At 45.6% G+C, this 15,085-nt stretch overlaps 2 protein-coding genes across 2 annotated transcripts; one reads left to right on the plus strand and one right to left on the minus strand.

The window, feature by feature from the left end:
- The first annotated feature begins 1,213 nt into the window (after positions 1–1,213).
- Positions 1,214–1,912, plus strand: LOC137839153 (uncharacterized). The gene has a single exon (XM_068648278.1). The coding sequence runs from the start codon at positions 1,214–1,216 to the stop codon at positions 1,910–1,912; it is 699 nt and encodes a 232-aa protein (XP_068504379.1).
- A 6,999-nt stretch (positions 1,913–8,911) lies between these two features.
- Positions 8,912–10,114, minus strand: LOC137839154 (uncharacterized). Its single transcript, XM_068648279.1, has one exon. It carries the CDS (start codon positions 10,112–10,114, stop codon positions 8,912–8,914), a length of 1,203 nt encoding a protein of 400 aa, XP_068504380.1.
- Positions 10,115–15,085: the final 4,971 nt, after the last annotated feature.

Consider the following 15,085-nt stretch of genomic DNA (forward strand, 5'->3'; position numbering starts at 1 on the left):
AGGCAAAGAATCCCGACGATCGCCCCTGGGTCAGCTTGAATGGGATTGCTGGGAGGTCGATCCTCTCAATCTTCCAGCAATCTTATAAAGACTAGAAGGGGAAGTTCGTCAAGGTGTGCCAGAACGATCAAGACCCCTCACTGCTTGACGGCTTTCCCCTGTATTGGGTAAACAAGGGGAACAAAGACTCCAAGGACAACTTCAGGAGACCAAGAAGTCCTGACAACATGGGGGAGCTAAACAAAGATCTTTGTCTCTTCTGGAAGAGTGTGGCTGCTGCCAACATCACCTTCCCCACTGCCTCAATAATTCCCTTCGAGTTCCTCGAGGGCCAACTCGAAGCTCACATAGGTCAGCCCCTACCTCAACACCAAGTCTCTCACTTCGCGTTAAAACTAACTTAGCATTTTCACCATTCTGTTTTTGGCATTCCATTGTTCTGTATGAATATACTTGCATGTTTCTGCTTCTGCCTTGGTTGCTCATCTAGCCTTTACCTTGTGCAGATAACATGTTGGGAAAAGGAAAACTGGCGGAATTCAGGGCGATCGCCCGATCTCACAAGCTTGCGGCGGGCTCCCAAACTGTGCCCAACTTGGTGGTGGAGATCGTCGCTGCCCAAGGCAAGACTCCTCCCCGAGGTCCAACTTCTTCTGGGGTACTACCCGCCCCAGAAAGGAAAAAACTAGTTTTGAGGAAACCCAAAAGGAAGACTCCTCAGGTGGTGCAAGAGGAAGAACATGACGATGAAGATACTGAGGATGGTCTTATTACTAAGAGGACAAGGGTGGCCACCTCTACACCACCTACACTCCCAACACCAACACCGCCCTCACCTCCAGCTCTGCTAGGACCAGTCCAAGCAACACCCCTGGCCGCCGCGCCCCCAGTAGTTGAAAGCAGCGGCCCTAACTACGTGGAAAAACCTCCAAGCGCCTCAACACCGTTTGTATCTGTCGGAGAGGGTCCTCCTTCCACCACATCCATCGCGGGGGCCGCACTAGGAGAAGATGAGGGCGCTCAGATTTCGCCAATACTGATAACAGAATCTCCGACCTCACCACCACGCCTAGAAGCCCCCCTCGCTTTACAAACTCAAGAGGGTGGTGGTGAAAGTTAACATCAAACCCCACCAGTGCCTCCAGCATCGATCTTCAGCCCCCCAGCTTCCTTCGAAGAGACCTTGGGACCCTTCACAGCCCAACTGAAGACCATGGCGGAAGATCTTCCTATGCTCGTATCAAGAGCTGTGAAGGCTTCACTCAAGAAGCTCCAAGAGGAGAACTACGCGCTCAAGGAATCAAATCTTATAATAAGGGCTGAGGCGGAGAAGCTCACTTGCAACCTGCTGATGACTGAGATGGAACACTCAAGGCTGGAGGATGCATTGGACGCTGAGCTAAGGAACACACGCAAGGAGGCCTCCGATCTGCGCCAAAAACTGCACACCCAGCTTCAAGAGAAGATTGACCTGGAGAGTAAGTTGGTTCCATACAGGGTCAAGGTAGCAGATATGGAGGCTGCACGAAAAGCTGAAGCGTCCATGGTGGAGAAACTTGAGAAGAGATCAGCAGATAGGGAGATCCTCCTAGGGAAGGTCGAGGAGGAAAGGGACAAGGCTCTCGCTGAGCTCGCCGAAGCTCGTGAGGAGACCAAAAAGATTGCTGCAGAGCTGGCCCAGACTTGGGATGAGGGCAAAAAAGCTGCTGAAGAACTCGCTCGATCTCATGAGGAGGAAGAAAATCTGAAGAAGCAAACTCATGAGCTCGAGCAGAGCGCTGCTCAAGTCCTCTCCGCCAGGTTCGACGCCGCTCTGGAGCAAGTAGCATGCCAATACCCTGAGCTCGACCTTTCCATGGTGTCGATCTGCAACGAAGTGGAGGATGGGAAGATTGTACCCTCTGAAGACTAACTGCCTCTCCCCATCGCCTCTTCTTCGAAACCTGTCGCTTATCCTTTGTTTGTAATAGCTATTTGTGTATAGACTTGAATTGACGTTGCTTATATAATTTCCATTTCCTGAATACTGTCTTTCTATTTACCTTGCATGCTTTTGCCTTTATTTGCTGTGGGGTTAATTAACGTAACCAGTGAAACTTACTTAACTGCATCAACTCAGCAATACTCGGGCTTAACCCTTCACATACTGCTTTTAACTTGAGTAAACTGTTAACCTTATAACAACTTATAAAACTGTTAACTCAAAGTAAACTTGAGCAACTATTAACTCTTTAGCGATGACATTTAACACAACTTGTGAACTTAAGGCAACAAACCTTAGCATAAATCACTTACTAGGCAGCAGGTTTTAACTCAAACTAGTATTAAAACACAGTTTACCTGATCTGCCAAGCGAGGTGACCCCTTACTCCTGTCATCGCCTAGAACTCTTCTAATCGCCGTACAACCCATTCGCTATCTCAACCCTCACGCCGTAGGGTTCTGGCGATGCAATCTTTCTTACTTTCATAACTTGATCATGGTTCCCTCATCTCTGGGCAGAGGCGCCTTTCGGATCCTTCTCTACCTCCCTGAGTTTTAGAACAATAATCTGAACTCATTCAAGACGAGAGGGATTTTCTTTCTTCGCACCGCCTGCAAGCGTGGAAGCTTTATGATGTGATTCCACTAGCATAGAAGAGAATGATTCTTGACATTCTTGGGAATCAACTTGAGTTGGACAAATGTTAGGCACTTTTTCATAGAATTGGATCAAGGTTCTATGAACAAGAACTCACCAAAACTAGCACCAAATCCAAACTCACATGGAAGTTCCTCATATTGTCAAATTGAACCAACAAAAAGAGGTAAAACTAAAAAGCACCGAATAGAATTGAATAAGAACACATTTGAACCGAACAAAATGAAGTAAAAGGCAACCAAACTATAAAGGAAAGCTGGAAAATGAAAGGTACCGAACCAAAACACAAGAAAAACAAGAACAGCTGCTGGAAAAACCAAAGAACCGAACCAAAAACTCAAGAAAACAAGACAACATGAACAATTGAAAGAGAAGAAAGGAAGGAGAAGAGAGTGCTCATGAAGATGGAAGAATGGTTGGATGATCACGCCACTAGAAGTATGGATGCTCCTAGATGAGTGTGCAAGCCGCCACTTGAGGAAACCATGATCCTTCAAGATAAGACTAGAGAAGAAGGCTCAAAAGCTCTAAAATGCTCACTCCAATTTTGAGTATAGTTTCTTTAGATAAATTCAAATCTGAATTTTACAAAGAGAGCACCTCTATTTATAGCCTAAGGTGCTGAAATGTAAGCAACACAAATTCAAAAATTCCCTCCTAAGAATCATCTAGAATCGGCACCAAAACCCAAGCATGAGGAAGGTGTGACTCCTTCCTTCACTTTGGCACCTCCTATTCTACTTCTACACCTATCTACTAACACCCCCCCCCCCCTAAAGCTCCTAACTAAAGACTAAAAGATGCTATAACAAAAGAGGTTTCTAATGTTTCCCTCTAAGCACCTTCAACTAAAGAAATTACAAAAAGAGAAAATAAATGTCCCCTAGCTCCTAAAGCTTTGAACATGCTTCTTGTAAGCCTTTGAGGTGGGCTTTGACCTTCATGGGCGTCCTCCATTTGTGCCTCTACCTCTTCTTGATCTTGTTGATTGGCCTCCATGTTCTCTTGAGCTTGATCTCCATCACTTTATCTGGTCTTACTGGGTCAATATTGATGTTTCGCTTAAAGGGGGAAAGGCGTTTTCCATCAACCTTCCCTTCCCGCCGTTTAAGGTCACGAACACCTCTGATCTTTCAGTTTATCTTGCCTGAACTCACTCTGGGGTGAGAAGGACTTTCTCTAGTGCCTCAGCTTGCCCAGGGTATACACCTCCTCCCCCCTGGATGCACTGAGGACCTTTAACCTGTTCTCGCCTGCACTCACTCAAAGGCAAGGAGGACTTCTTCTGTTCTCGCCTGCACTCGCTCAAGGCGAGGAGGACTTCTTCTGTTCTCACCTGCACTCGCTTAAGGCGAGGAGGACTTCTTCTGTTCTTGCCTGCACTCACTCAATGGCGAGGAGGACTTCCTCTGTTCTTGCCTGCACTCGCTCAATGGCGAGGAGGACTTCCTCTGTTCTTGCCTGCACTCGCTCAGAGGCGAGGAGGACTTCTTCTGTTCTCGCCTGCACTCGCTCAAGGCGAGGAGGACTTCTTCTGTTCTTGCCTGCACTCGCTCAATGGCGAGGAGGACTTCCTTTGTTCTTGCTTGCACTCGCTCAAAGGCGAGGAGGACTTCCTCTGTTGCCTCAAGACGCACGAGAGCGTTGAGGTCTTTAATCATCACTGGTGCCTCCGATCGCCGAAAGACGATGAGGTCTTTTAAACTGTTTAACTGTTGCCACCGATCGCCGAAAAACGATGGGAACTTTAAAACTTTTAACTGATGCCGCCAATCGCCGAAAAACGATGGGGACTTTAAAACTTTTAACTGATGCCGCCAATCGCCGAAAAACGATGGGGACTTTAAAACTTTTAACTAGATACCGCCAATCGCCGAAAAGCGATGGGGACTTTAAAACCTTTAACTGATGCCACCAATCGACGAAAAACGATGGGGACTTTAAAACTTTTAACTAGAAAGCATGCAATCTTAGAAACTTTAAACTTGAAAACTCTTCTTTATTGGGTGGCCTCGTTAAAAACCCTCATTTGGGAAAAAAGAGTGCCCCCTTGAACTGTTTTAACAGAAAGCATGTAAATCTCTTCATGTTCGTCTTTACTTACAAGGCTTTAACTGTAATATAATTTGAGATGCGTGGCGTTCCAAGTGCGAGGAATCGCCCCTCCTTCTAACGTCTCTAAGCGGTAGGCACCGTTCCCGAGCACCTCGGTTATTCTGAACGGTCCCGTCTACTTAGGTGATAACTTGTTCTCCATCTCGTATTGATGGGCCTTCCTTATCACCAGGTCGCCCTCTCTGAACCGCCTCGGCATTACCTTACAGTTATACCTTCGCTCAATCCTCCTCTTCACTGCTTCGGCCTTCACTCTCGCCTCCTCCCTGACCTCATCCAGTAAATCCAGATTCATTCTTCTTTCTTCGTTCGAGTCTTCCGCCACAAAGTTTTGGAATCTCGGCGAGCTTTCCTGGATTTCGACTGGAATCATCGCATCACACCCATAAACCAGGCTAAACGGGGTCTCGTGGGTTCCTGACTGTTTAGTGGTATGGTACGCCCAAACTATGCGGGGTACCTCTTCAGCCCACGATCCCTTAGCTTTCTCTAGTCTTCTCTTTAAACCTCTCAGCAACACTCGATTGGCAGACTCCACTTGGCATTCGTCTGTGGGTGCTCAACGGATGCAAACACCTGTTGTATTCCCACCTCTTCGCACAGCTTCTTCAACAGGTGACTTGCAAACTGAGTCCCATTGTCCGACACCAGGCGTTTAGGCACACCAAACCGACACACGAGGTTCTTCCATACAAAGCCTTCGATCTTATGTGCGGTGATCTGGGCTACTGGCTCCGCTTCGATCCACTTGGTGAAGTATTCAATCGCCACTACCAAGTACTTCATCTGCCTGACCGCCAATGGGAAGGGTCCCAAAATGTCAATTCCCCAAGTGTGAAATGGCCAGGGGCTATAAATTGACTTCAGCTCTTCTGGGGTGCCTTGTGCCAATCGGCGTGCTGCTGACATTGCTTGCAACATTGAGCATACTTCTTGCAGTCCTCCCTCATCGTTGGCCAGTAATAACCTGCACGGAGAGCTCTTGCAGCCAGAGCTCGACCCCCGATGTGACTCCCACATATACCTTCATGGAGCTCGACCATAATTCTTGTACATTTTTCTCCGTGCACACATTCTAGGAGTGGGTGCGTAAACCCAAACCTGTACAGCTCGCCGTCGATCAAGGTGAACTTGCTAGAGTTCTTCTTTATCTTCCTAGCCTCCGTCGGATCCAGCGGGAGAACGCCATCTGCCAAGCAGCGCTGGTATTGCGTTATCCATGTGTCTGGCCTATGCGTAGCGCAGACCTGCGCCACGTTCACCCTCTCCCCTTGACATGCTCTTATTCTTGGCGTTCTCAAGGTCCCATGGGTTAAGGACCTGTGACTTCTCGCCCCTCTCCCCGTCGACTTACTAATCTGAAGAACCTGGTGATCTGCTACAAACGCCCTAGGCGTCTTCAGAGTTTCTTGAATAACGGTCCTCTGCCTACCCCCCTTGCCTGAGCTGGCGAGCTTGGCTAGCAGGTCAGCTCAGACATTTTGCCCCCTGGGTACATGCACCACATCGAACGAGGCAAAGGAACCCTTCAACTCCTGCACATACTTCAGGTAAGCCGCCATTTGTGGATCCTTGGCCTGGAACTCGCCTGTTACTTGTCCCGTGATCAACAACGAGTCACTCTTGGCCACCAACACCTTAGCTCCCATCTCCTTAGCCAACAAGATACCTGCAATCAACGCCTCAAATTCTGCTTGATTGTTGCTAGCTTTAAAGGCAAACCTCAGGGACTGTTCTATCAGCACGTCGTTGGGCCTTTCTAGAATGACTCCAGCACCGCTGCCCTGCTGGTTAGACGATCCGTCCACCGAAAGTACCCAACAAAAATCGTCCCCCTCAACTCGTGCTGCTTCTGACGAGAGCTCGACCACAAAATCAGCGAAAATCTACCCCTTGATCGGTCCTCGGGGTTCGTATTTGATGTCGAACTCCGACAGCTCCACCACCCACTTCACCATCCTCCCAGCTACATCAGGCTTTTTTAAGACTTTCTCGATAGGCAAGTCGGTCATCACCAGCACCGTAAAGCTTTGAAAATAGTGGTGCAACCTCCTCGCCGAGAATACAACTGCCAGGGCAGCTTTCTCCAAGGCCTGATACCTTACTTCTGGGCCTTGTAACACCTTGCTAACGAAGTAGATAGGTTTCTGAGTCTGATCCTGAGCGAGCACCGCACTCACCGCCCTCTCAGTTACAATAAAATACAACCTGAGAGGGGTTCCTACCAAAGGCTTGCATAAAACTGGCGGGCTCGCCAGGTACTCTTTAAGCTTTACGAAAGCTTCTTCGCATTCCTTCGACCAGGCAAACCTATTGTTTCGCCTTAAGCATTGGAAATACGGATGGCCTTTCTCTCCACTAGCTGACACGAAACGAGATAGGGCGGCCATCCGACCTGTAAGCTGCTGCACCTCCTTTACGGTAGCCGGGCTTCTCATCGCCAAGATGGCAGCACACTTATCAGGATTTGCTTCAATTCCCCTTTCAGTCTAGAGGAAACCCAAGAACTTCCCTGCCTCTACGCCAAAAATGCACTTCTCGGGGTTTAGCTTTAATTTGTACTTGGCGATCGTGGTAAATAGCTCCTCCAGATATGAGATGTGCTTGCCTTTTTCTAGCGAGGTTACGACCATATCATCTACGTACGCCTGCACATTCCTTCCCAGCATCGGTGCAAGTACTTTGTCCGTCAACCTTTGGTACGTAGCCCCTGCATTTTTCAGCCCGAAGGGCATCACTTTGTAGCACTAGCACGATCTCTCAGTCATGAAGGCGGTCTTCTCTTCATCCATAGGATGCATCTTGATCTGGTTGTACCCAAAGAAGGCATCGAGGAAGCTCAACAACTTGCACCCTGCTGCACTGTCGACCAGGGCGTCTATACTTGGCAAAGGGTATGAATCCTTTGGGCAAGCCTTGTTTAGATCCGTGAAGTCGACGCACATGCGCCACTTCCAGTTAGTCTTCCTCACCAGCACGACATTGGCCAACCATTCAGGGTACTGGACTTCCCTAATATGACCCGCGGCGAGGAGCTTCTGCGTTTCGTCCCTAATCGCCTGTCTTCTCTCCTCATTAAACTTTCTTCTTCTCTGTCGCACTGGTCTGACCTGTGTGTCCATTGCTAGGTGGTGACACAAGAAATCGGGGTCGATTCCCGGCATGTCTGAAGCAGACCATGCAAAAGCATCCAGATGCCTTTCTATCACCTTGGCGATCTGGTCTTGCATCTCACCTTCCAAAGATCTTCCCAACTTGAAGACCTTGCCCCTGATCTCCCTCTCAAGCCACTCCTCGACGGGTTTGGGCCTTGTTTCACTGGCGATCACCGCCCTGGCGATTCCCGACTCCCTAGCCTCTTCTGGGCAGTTTCTTGCTTCTTCCTCCCGACCGGCATTTTCTCCCCCTGCTTCAGCGTCCACCATGACGACATCGCCTCTGGCGGTCACTTCCATCGCCGCGTCGACAACTCGCCTCTCTACTGTCCCAGGCTCCACACCGGGAGGTGGTGTCGTGGTGACGTAGCTCACCGACCTCTTGGTCTTGAGGCTTTTTTCGTAACACTTCTTTGCCTCCTTCTGGTCAGACCTTATGGTGATCACCACCCCTTCCATTGACGGCAATTTAACCTTCATGTGCCTGGTTGAGGGCACAACTCCTATTCTGTTGAGGGTCGGTCTTCCCAACAGAATGTTATACGCCGAGGGGGCATTCAGAACGAGGTACTTGATCTTCTCCGTCCTCGAGGCCGCCTCGTCTGTGAACATGGTTCTCAACTCAATGTACCCCCTGACCTCCACCTGGTCGCCAGCGAACCCATACAAGCATCCTCCGTAGGGCCTTAACTAGTCAAAGGGTAATTGCAGCTTGGTGAAAGTCGGCCAGAACATGACATCTGCCGAGCTTCCTTGATCCACCAGTACCCGGTGGACCTTCCTTCCCGCCGTGACTAGCGAGACAACTATGGGATCGTTGTCATGAGGCACAACGTCCCTGAGATCCTCCTTTGTGAACGTAATGTCTACATCTGGCGAGTGATCTTCGAACACATCTACTGCCATCACAGACCTTGCATATTTCTTCCTCTGTGATGCAGTACATCCACCACCTGAGAAACCTCCAGCGATGGTGTGGATCTCGCCGTGAGTGGGCATCTCATGCTGCTGGCCCTCTGCTCGTCGGCTCAGAGCTCGACGCTTGCCCCGTTCTCTTGTCCAGCAGGTAGTCATTCAAGAAGCCGCTCTTGACCAAATCGTCGAGTTGGTAACCCAGGGCCAAACACGAATCAAGGGAGTGACCAAAACTTTGGTGGAATTCACGCCATGCGTTCGGTTTTGGTCCTAACACCTTGTCTGAGACTTTCTCAGGCGCTTTAAGCCTGACAGCTATGTTGGGAATAGCGATCAGGTCCGCCAATCCCATGACGAACTTGTACCTCGGGGGGCGATTGAACTCCCTAGGGCGCCCTGGACCCCTCCCCTTGTTTTTCTTTGGATCGTAAGGATGGCGAGTCCTTTGATCCTTTTTGGCCGCCGCCGTCTCCAGCACCCTCTGCGGCTGGATTCTAGTTTGGGCCCGTGGCCTAGCAGGAGCCACGTTCCCTCTCTTTTCTGCAACCTCGCTCTCGTCGGCGATGTGGGCCACATCAAGTTGCCAAACTTCAGCAAACGTGGCGGGGTGGCCCCTAATCAACGCCTCGCTGAAAGGTCCAGGCAACACGCCCTTTTTGAAGGCGTATACCGACATCTCCTCGTCCTTGGCAGGCGAGCGGACCATCTGTGCTCCGAAACGATTCAGATAGTCCCCGAGGGACTCTCCCTGATACTGCCTTACGTCGAACAAGTCGTAAGACACCCTAGGTGGCGCCTTGTTCACGATGTACTGGTCGACGAAAAGCTTTGAGAACTGCTGGAAGCTGGTTATGTGACCTGTAGGCAGGCTAACGAACCATTCCAGCGCTGTTCCCTGGATTGTGCTCATAAACATCTTGCAATAAACTGCGTCTGAGCCATCTGACAGCATCATCTGCGTGTGGAACGCAGTGAGATGTGCTTCAGGATCTTCCACGCCGGTGAAAGAAGCTTTCACGGCTACCACGCTCGCAGGGATCGCCGTGTCCGTGATCGCCTGAGCAAACGGCATCGGAAAGACGCGTGGCAGCGATGACGGTGTAATTTCTTCATCAGTTGCACGTCCTCTCTGCTCGTGAAGAGCTTGACGCAGCTCCTCAGTGACCTTGCTGAGTTCCTCGTTCCTGGCCTGAGAGGTGACCAGGTCTTCGTGCATCTTCGCCAGCTGGACGCGCGACGCCTCCACATTCTCTTGCAACGCGCGCATGATCTCCATCATTTGCGCCATGGTTATGGCGCCTTCCTCAACAGTCGGCACAACGGGACTTGGACGCGAGGTTCTCATCTTTCTCATGAAATACCAGCAGATCAAACTCCAACGACCAGAACCTTCTCCAGCGGAACGATCGATCCAGCAATCAATCGGTCAAAACCTCCACAGAAACTCGCAATCTCAACACGTAACTCCTGCTTTTCTGCTAAAATTCCCGATTCACCGATCGAAGATTCAAAAGAACGGTAGAAACTTCGATTTACCGATTGAAACTCGCACAAACGGTAAGAAACTTCAATTCACCAATCGAAAACTCAAACAAACGGTGAAAAGCTTCGAAAATGGTTGCACCAGCACACAACCACACATGAACTACAGAAACCTCAAGAAACTCACGCTGTGGACGGGAAACACGTTTTACACGACCCACGGTGGGCGCCTGATGATCCTGTCGGTTGACCTGAGTGCAAGAGTCTTGACACGTCCAAGGTCTCTCCTCTTGATCAACTTCGCACAACGTTAGCCTTTGCTCCTCACGCCCTAATTCCTCGCAAGAACCTGAAGAAAACAAAGTGGCGCCGCTGCGGCCGATCGCGCTCCGACGCTCAAGTCAGTGACGGAATCACCAAAAACTCTAAGAGAATATCTCAACTCAAGGAACCGTGCGCAGTGAATCTCAGTGTACTAGAAAGTATTCTGAAAGCGTACCTCACAGACTTCCCGATGTACTTCCCTTCTGTCAACCATGTGTCCTGTTTCAACATGCCCATATTATCGCTTGCTGCCACGTCATCACTCCCGATTACTTGATCGGTACAATAATATTTCGGAAGTAGTGATTGATTCTATTGATAATATCAAAAAACTTGAGGTCAAAACATTAACGTTGTTTGTGGGGATTAAAAACTCATTTCACATCGCTTAAAAGTCGAAGTCAATGACAATTTATATATTTTTTACTTCTTTAACCATTTGAGATGTCTTTTAAGACAAAATCGTTACAAAATTTTAAACTTTAAAACAAACAATACATCGAATGTGATGATTTTGTTATCTTTGTTGGGTTCAATAGTGTCAAAGTTCAAGAGGGGGGTGAATTGACCTTTAAAAATTTTCGCACAGAATCTGATATTGTCACAGTACACAGAAAATAAATCGATTTATTTACCAATGACCAGATTTATTTTTATACTGTTTATGTATTTTAAGGTCTTTATCTCAATTGAATAATCTTTGATTTTAAGATTGAATTAGATGATTTGCACCAAATTGATTTTTGCGGAATTAAAACAGTGAGCTTCAGCAATTAATCACAACCTTTGAATGCAAAGCTAATGTTTGAATTTTCCAAAACACTTAACAGATTGTATTAACCTTCACAGAGTACGAAATTCACTAATGTTTCACCACATATGAATTTAGGCAGAAGTTCTTTAGAAAAACAAGAACAATATATACGTGCCCAAAAAGAACAGATTCAATTACAATTTAACAGATTTATTTCTTGATAGTTTAGTTTATTTAGCAGTTATTGAGTGCAGGGATTATGAGAGAATGAACACAAAGCGGTTATTCTGGTTCTCTAAAACACAATTCAAACAATTTCAAAACACCACTGTTCTTGAACCCTACAAGAACATGACAAACCTTGCTGAAAAACACTATTCCAGCACACACAACTCTTCAAGAAACCTTATCAAGAAGAGTTTACAACCACACTTTTACAAGGAATGAAATATAAAACGAATACACTTGATAGAGGATGCAGAAATCTGCCTTAGACCAGTAGAACAGATTGCTCACACAGTAGCAACACCTCTAACCAAGCATTAGAGCCAACCAAGAACAAGCACACTTTGTGATTTGTAAAAACTTTCAAGAACACATGCTAATTCTCTTTAAATCCTTAATTCTCTGTTGTAAAACTTGTTTTCTCAATTGTATGATTCACTTTTGAATGTAGGAACAAGTTTTCTTTTTATAGAAAAACAAATGATAACAGATTTTCAAAAAACAGTTAAAGCTGTTATAAAAAGAACATATTGAAAATAAAATGAACAGATTTATTTTCAAAAGCAGTTAGAGAATCTGTTATGTGAAGGAGACTCAGTGAAACACTCTGGTGCAAGGACAAAACGAAAAAACCTTTTAAGGTAAACATGGCACCAGACTAAAAGGAATTCATTCATTTACAGATGAACAAATTTATTTTTCAAAACGATAACAGAAAAAAACTTATCTATTGAAACACAGTCGTTTTGAGAGAGTGAAGACTTAATCAAAATACTTGATGCACAAAACCTGATTTTCAAAGGCCTTAGTCAATGCATCAGTTTAAAAAAGAATCTATTCATTTCGAAAAGAACAAATTTATTTTTTAAGCAGTAAGGATGCTTTTGCAAAACATGTGAAAAACAGTTTAAGAAAACTTGTGCTTGCTCTTATCACATGGTTAGGGGTTAAGAGGTGAGTTACCTAGCAAAAAGCCCACTCTAAACAACCTCTAAACTATACCTAAGACATTCTTAAAGCAAATATAAATACAAATGAAATTGACACAAATGGCTTCATCAAACACATGTCTTGAAGGGGCAGCAACCATCTTCAACAATCTCCCCCTGTTTGATGGAGAGAAATCCCCATAGCTCTGTTGCTTTAAGAACCTGCACTGCACCAAATACCAAACCATAAAATTGAAACATTGCATAACATATGAATCAATTTTAAGGTGCAGAATGTAACTTCCTTTTTCATCTAGCTTCACCTAGCATGGTGAGCTATTTTTCTCCCCCTTTGGATTCATTAAACAACATTTAAGCATAGAGAAAGATAAAATAGAAACACAACCATAACAGTCTAGAAAACAAATACAAATTGTTCAACATTACAGAAATATAAACCGATAAATGGAAAGCAAGATACTTCTAATCTTTGTAATATAACTCTCCAAGCTGCAACTGAGCTCCTTCAATTTGATCATCAATGTGCTGAAACCTTGCTTGAGTTGTCTCAAAATATGCTCTTTGTTCTGCTGTCATGGCATCAAGGCGATACAGAACTTGCCTTTCAAACATGGATAAGGGTTCACCTCTGTACTCTAGGGTTTGATAGGCAACAATAGCATTCTGATGAGTTGCAGCAGCTTCTTCATGCACTGATTGGGGAGCAGGTGAATCTCCTCTGATTTCTATAGATGGAGAGCTTATCCTTTGACTTCTAGCATGATCAGTAGATGGCTCTTGCCCGTAGGAGTGATGGATAACATAGCATAAGTGTTCTGCAACTTGAACCGTGTTCCATGTGAACAACCTCATTTCCATCTTCATTGTTGAGGTTTGAGGCTCCATGTTCTTCTTGAGGGTTCTTGCCTTTGAGAATCACCCAACTGTCCTCCACTTTATGAAACCCCATTTTTGTGAGAGTTGAGTTATCAATCTCACTCACAACTTTGATGGTTTCATTTCGCTAATTAGAAGTGTCAATGCCAAAGTAGTCAATCAATTTTGAAACAAGTATAGCATAAGGAAAGCGATAATCAGTTAATCTTTTGGATTTCAGCATATGCTCATTGATTATATACATCCAGTTAACCTTGATCAGATTCATGATGCAGTATAAAAGGATTAAATTCTCTTCATGTAGAACAACATGATTTGTACCTCTAGGGATGAGCTGACATGCTATTATGTAGGCAACAAGTTGTGGTGTTAGGTTCAGATTACCTGCATGGAATCTGATTATACTCTGGGCAGGGTTCCTCATACAACTTCTGTAATACTGAATTTTGTTGAACTCCTGAATCCCCTTGTGTTCCCTTTTCCAACCTTTGGACCAGAGTATTTGATTCCAACCACTGAATTCCAGACTTCACTAGTGACCTTCATTTTGATCCCTTTCACATAGGATACAATGTTCTTTCCATCCAGAGTTAGATTTGTGTAAAACACCTTAACTAAGTGAGGGTATACATTACCAGTTAATTCCAGTAGCTTTTTTAGTTTATGGTGCTTCAGTGCAAACCTTGTTTCAGCCAATTTTTCAGATTTCAGCCAGTTGAAATCCAACACCTTGGGTATGTTAATCTGTTTTCTTCTTATCTCGTGAATGTAGGCATTGATACCCTTTTCATCTCCAGCGAGCCAGCTTTCTAGAACCCCTTGAAAGGTGATTTGCCTGTCCTGGTTTTTCTTTTTCTATCTTGAAGAGGAAGCCATGGTTGAACCAAAAATTTTCTTGTGATTTAAATGGTGAGCAACGAATATGGGCAGCCAATGGGGTTAGCAATTTCACACAGATTTATATTGAGAAATGAATAGGTTGATAGAGCAGTTAAGAGCAGATATGCACAAGGTTTTTATTCTCTGAAAATGTGCAGAGAATCTTTGAAAATATGCAACAAATATTTGGGGTCACGATGCACACATATCACACCTTCATTGAGCAACCAATGCATCAAATCGGTTACATAACCATGACCAAAACCGTCAAAGGTACAGTGGTTAATACCCACTAAGTCAGTCAATTAGTCAAAGTTCACTTTCTCTTTCCTAGTTATCAAAGCATATCAGTACCAAAAATAAAAACATTTAATTACGAATAAACAAATTTAATTTTTCACTACGAGGCACAATTAACATTTATAATTCCCAATTCATTGAGCAGAAAATTAAACCTATCTTTAGCCAATGGTTTTGTAAACAAATCTGCAAGCTGTAAATCTGTACCAATGAACTTAATCTCACATGTTCCATTTGATATGTGTTCCCTTAGGAAATGATGCCTAATTTCAATGTGTTTGGTTCTTGAATGCATGACAAGATTTTTGGTTAAGTTGATGGCACTTGTGTTATCACACAACAAAGGTATATGGTTAAGTAAGATACCAAAGTCATTCAATTGCTGTCTTAGCCATATGGTTTGAGCACAGCAACTCCCTGCTGCAATGTACTCTGCTTCAGAAGTGGAGAGAGCAACACATGCCTATTT

The sequence above is a fragment of the Phaseolus vulgaris genome, chromosome 3 (genome assembly GCF_000499845.2).
Source record: "Phaseolus vulgaris cultivar G19833 chromosome 3, P. vulgaris v2.0, whole genome shotgun sequence".
NCBI classification, from domain to species: domain Eukaryota; kingdom Viridiplantae; phylum Streptophyta; class Magnoliopsida; order Fabales; family Fabaceae; genus Phaseolus; species Phaseolus vulgaris.

What these genes read in the sequence shown, in the direction of transcription:
- LOC137839153 (XM_068648278.1), top strand. Translation starts at nt 1,214, where the DNA reads ATGGCGGAAGATCTTCCTATGCTCGTATCAAGAGCTGTGAAGGCTTCA.
- LOC137839154 (XM_068648279.1), bottom strand. Translation starts at nt 10,114, where the DNA reads ATGGCGCAAATGATGGAGATCATGCGCGCGTTGCAAGAGAATGTGGAG.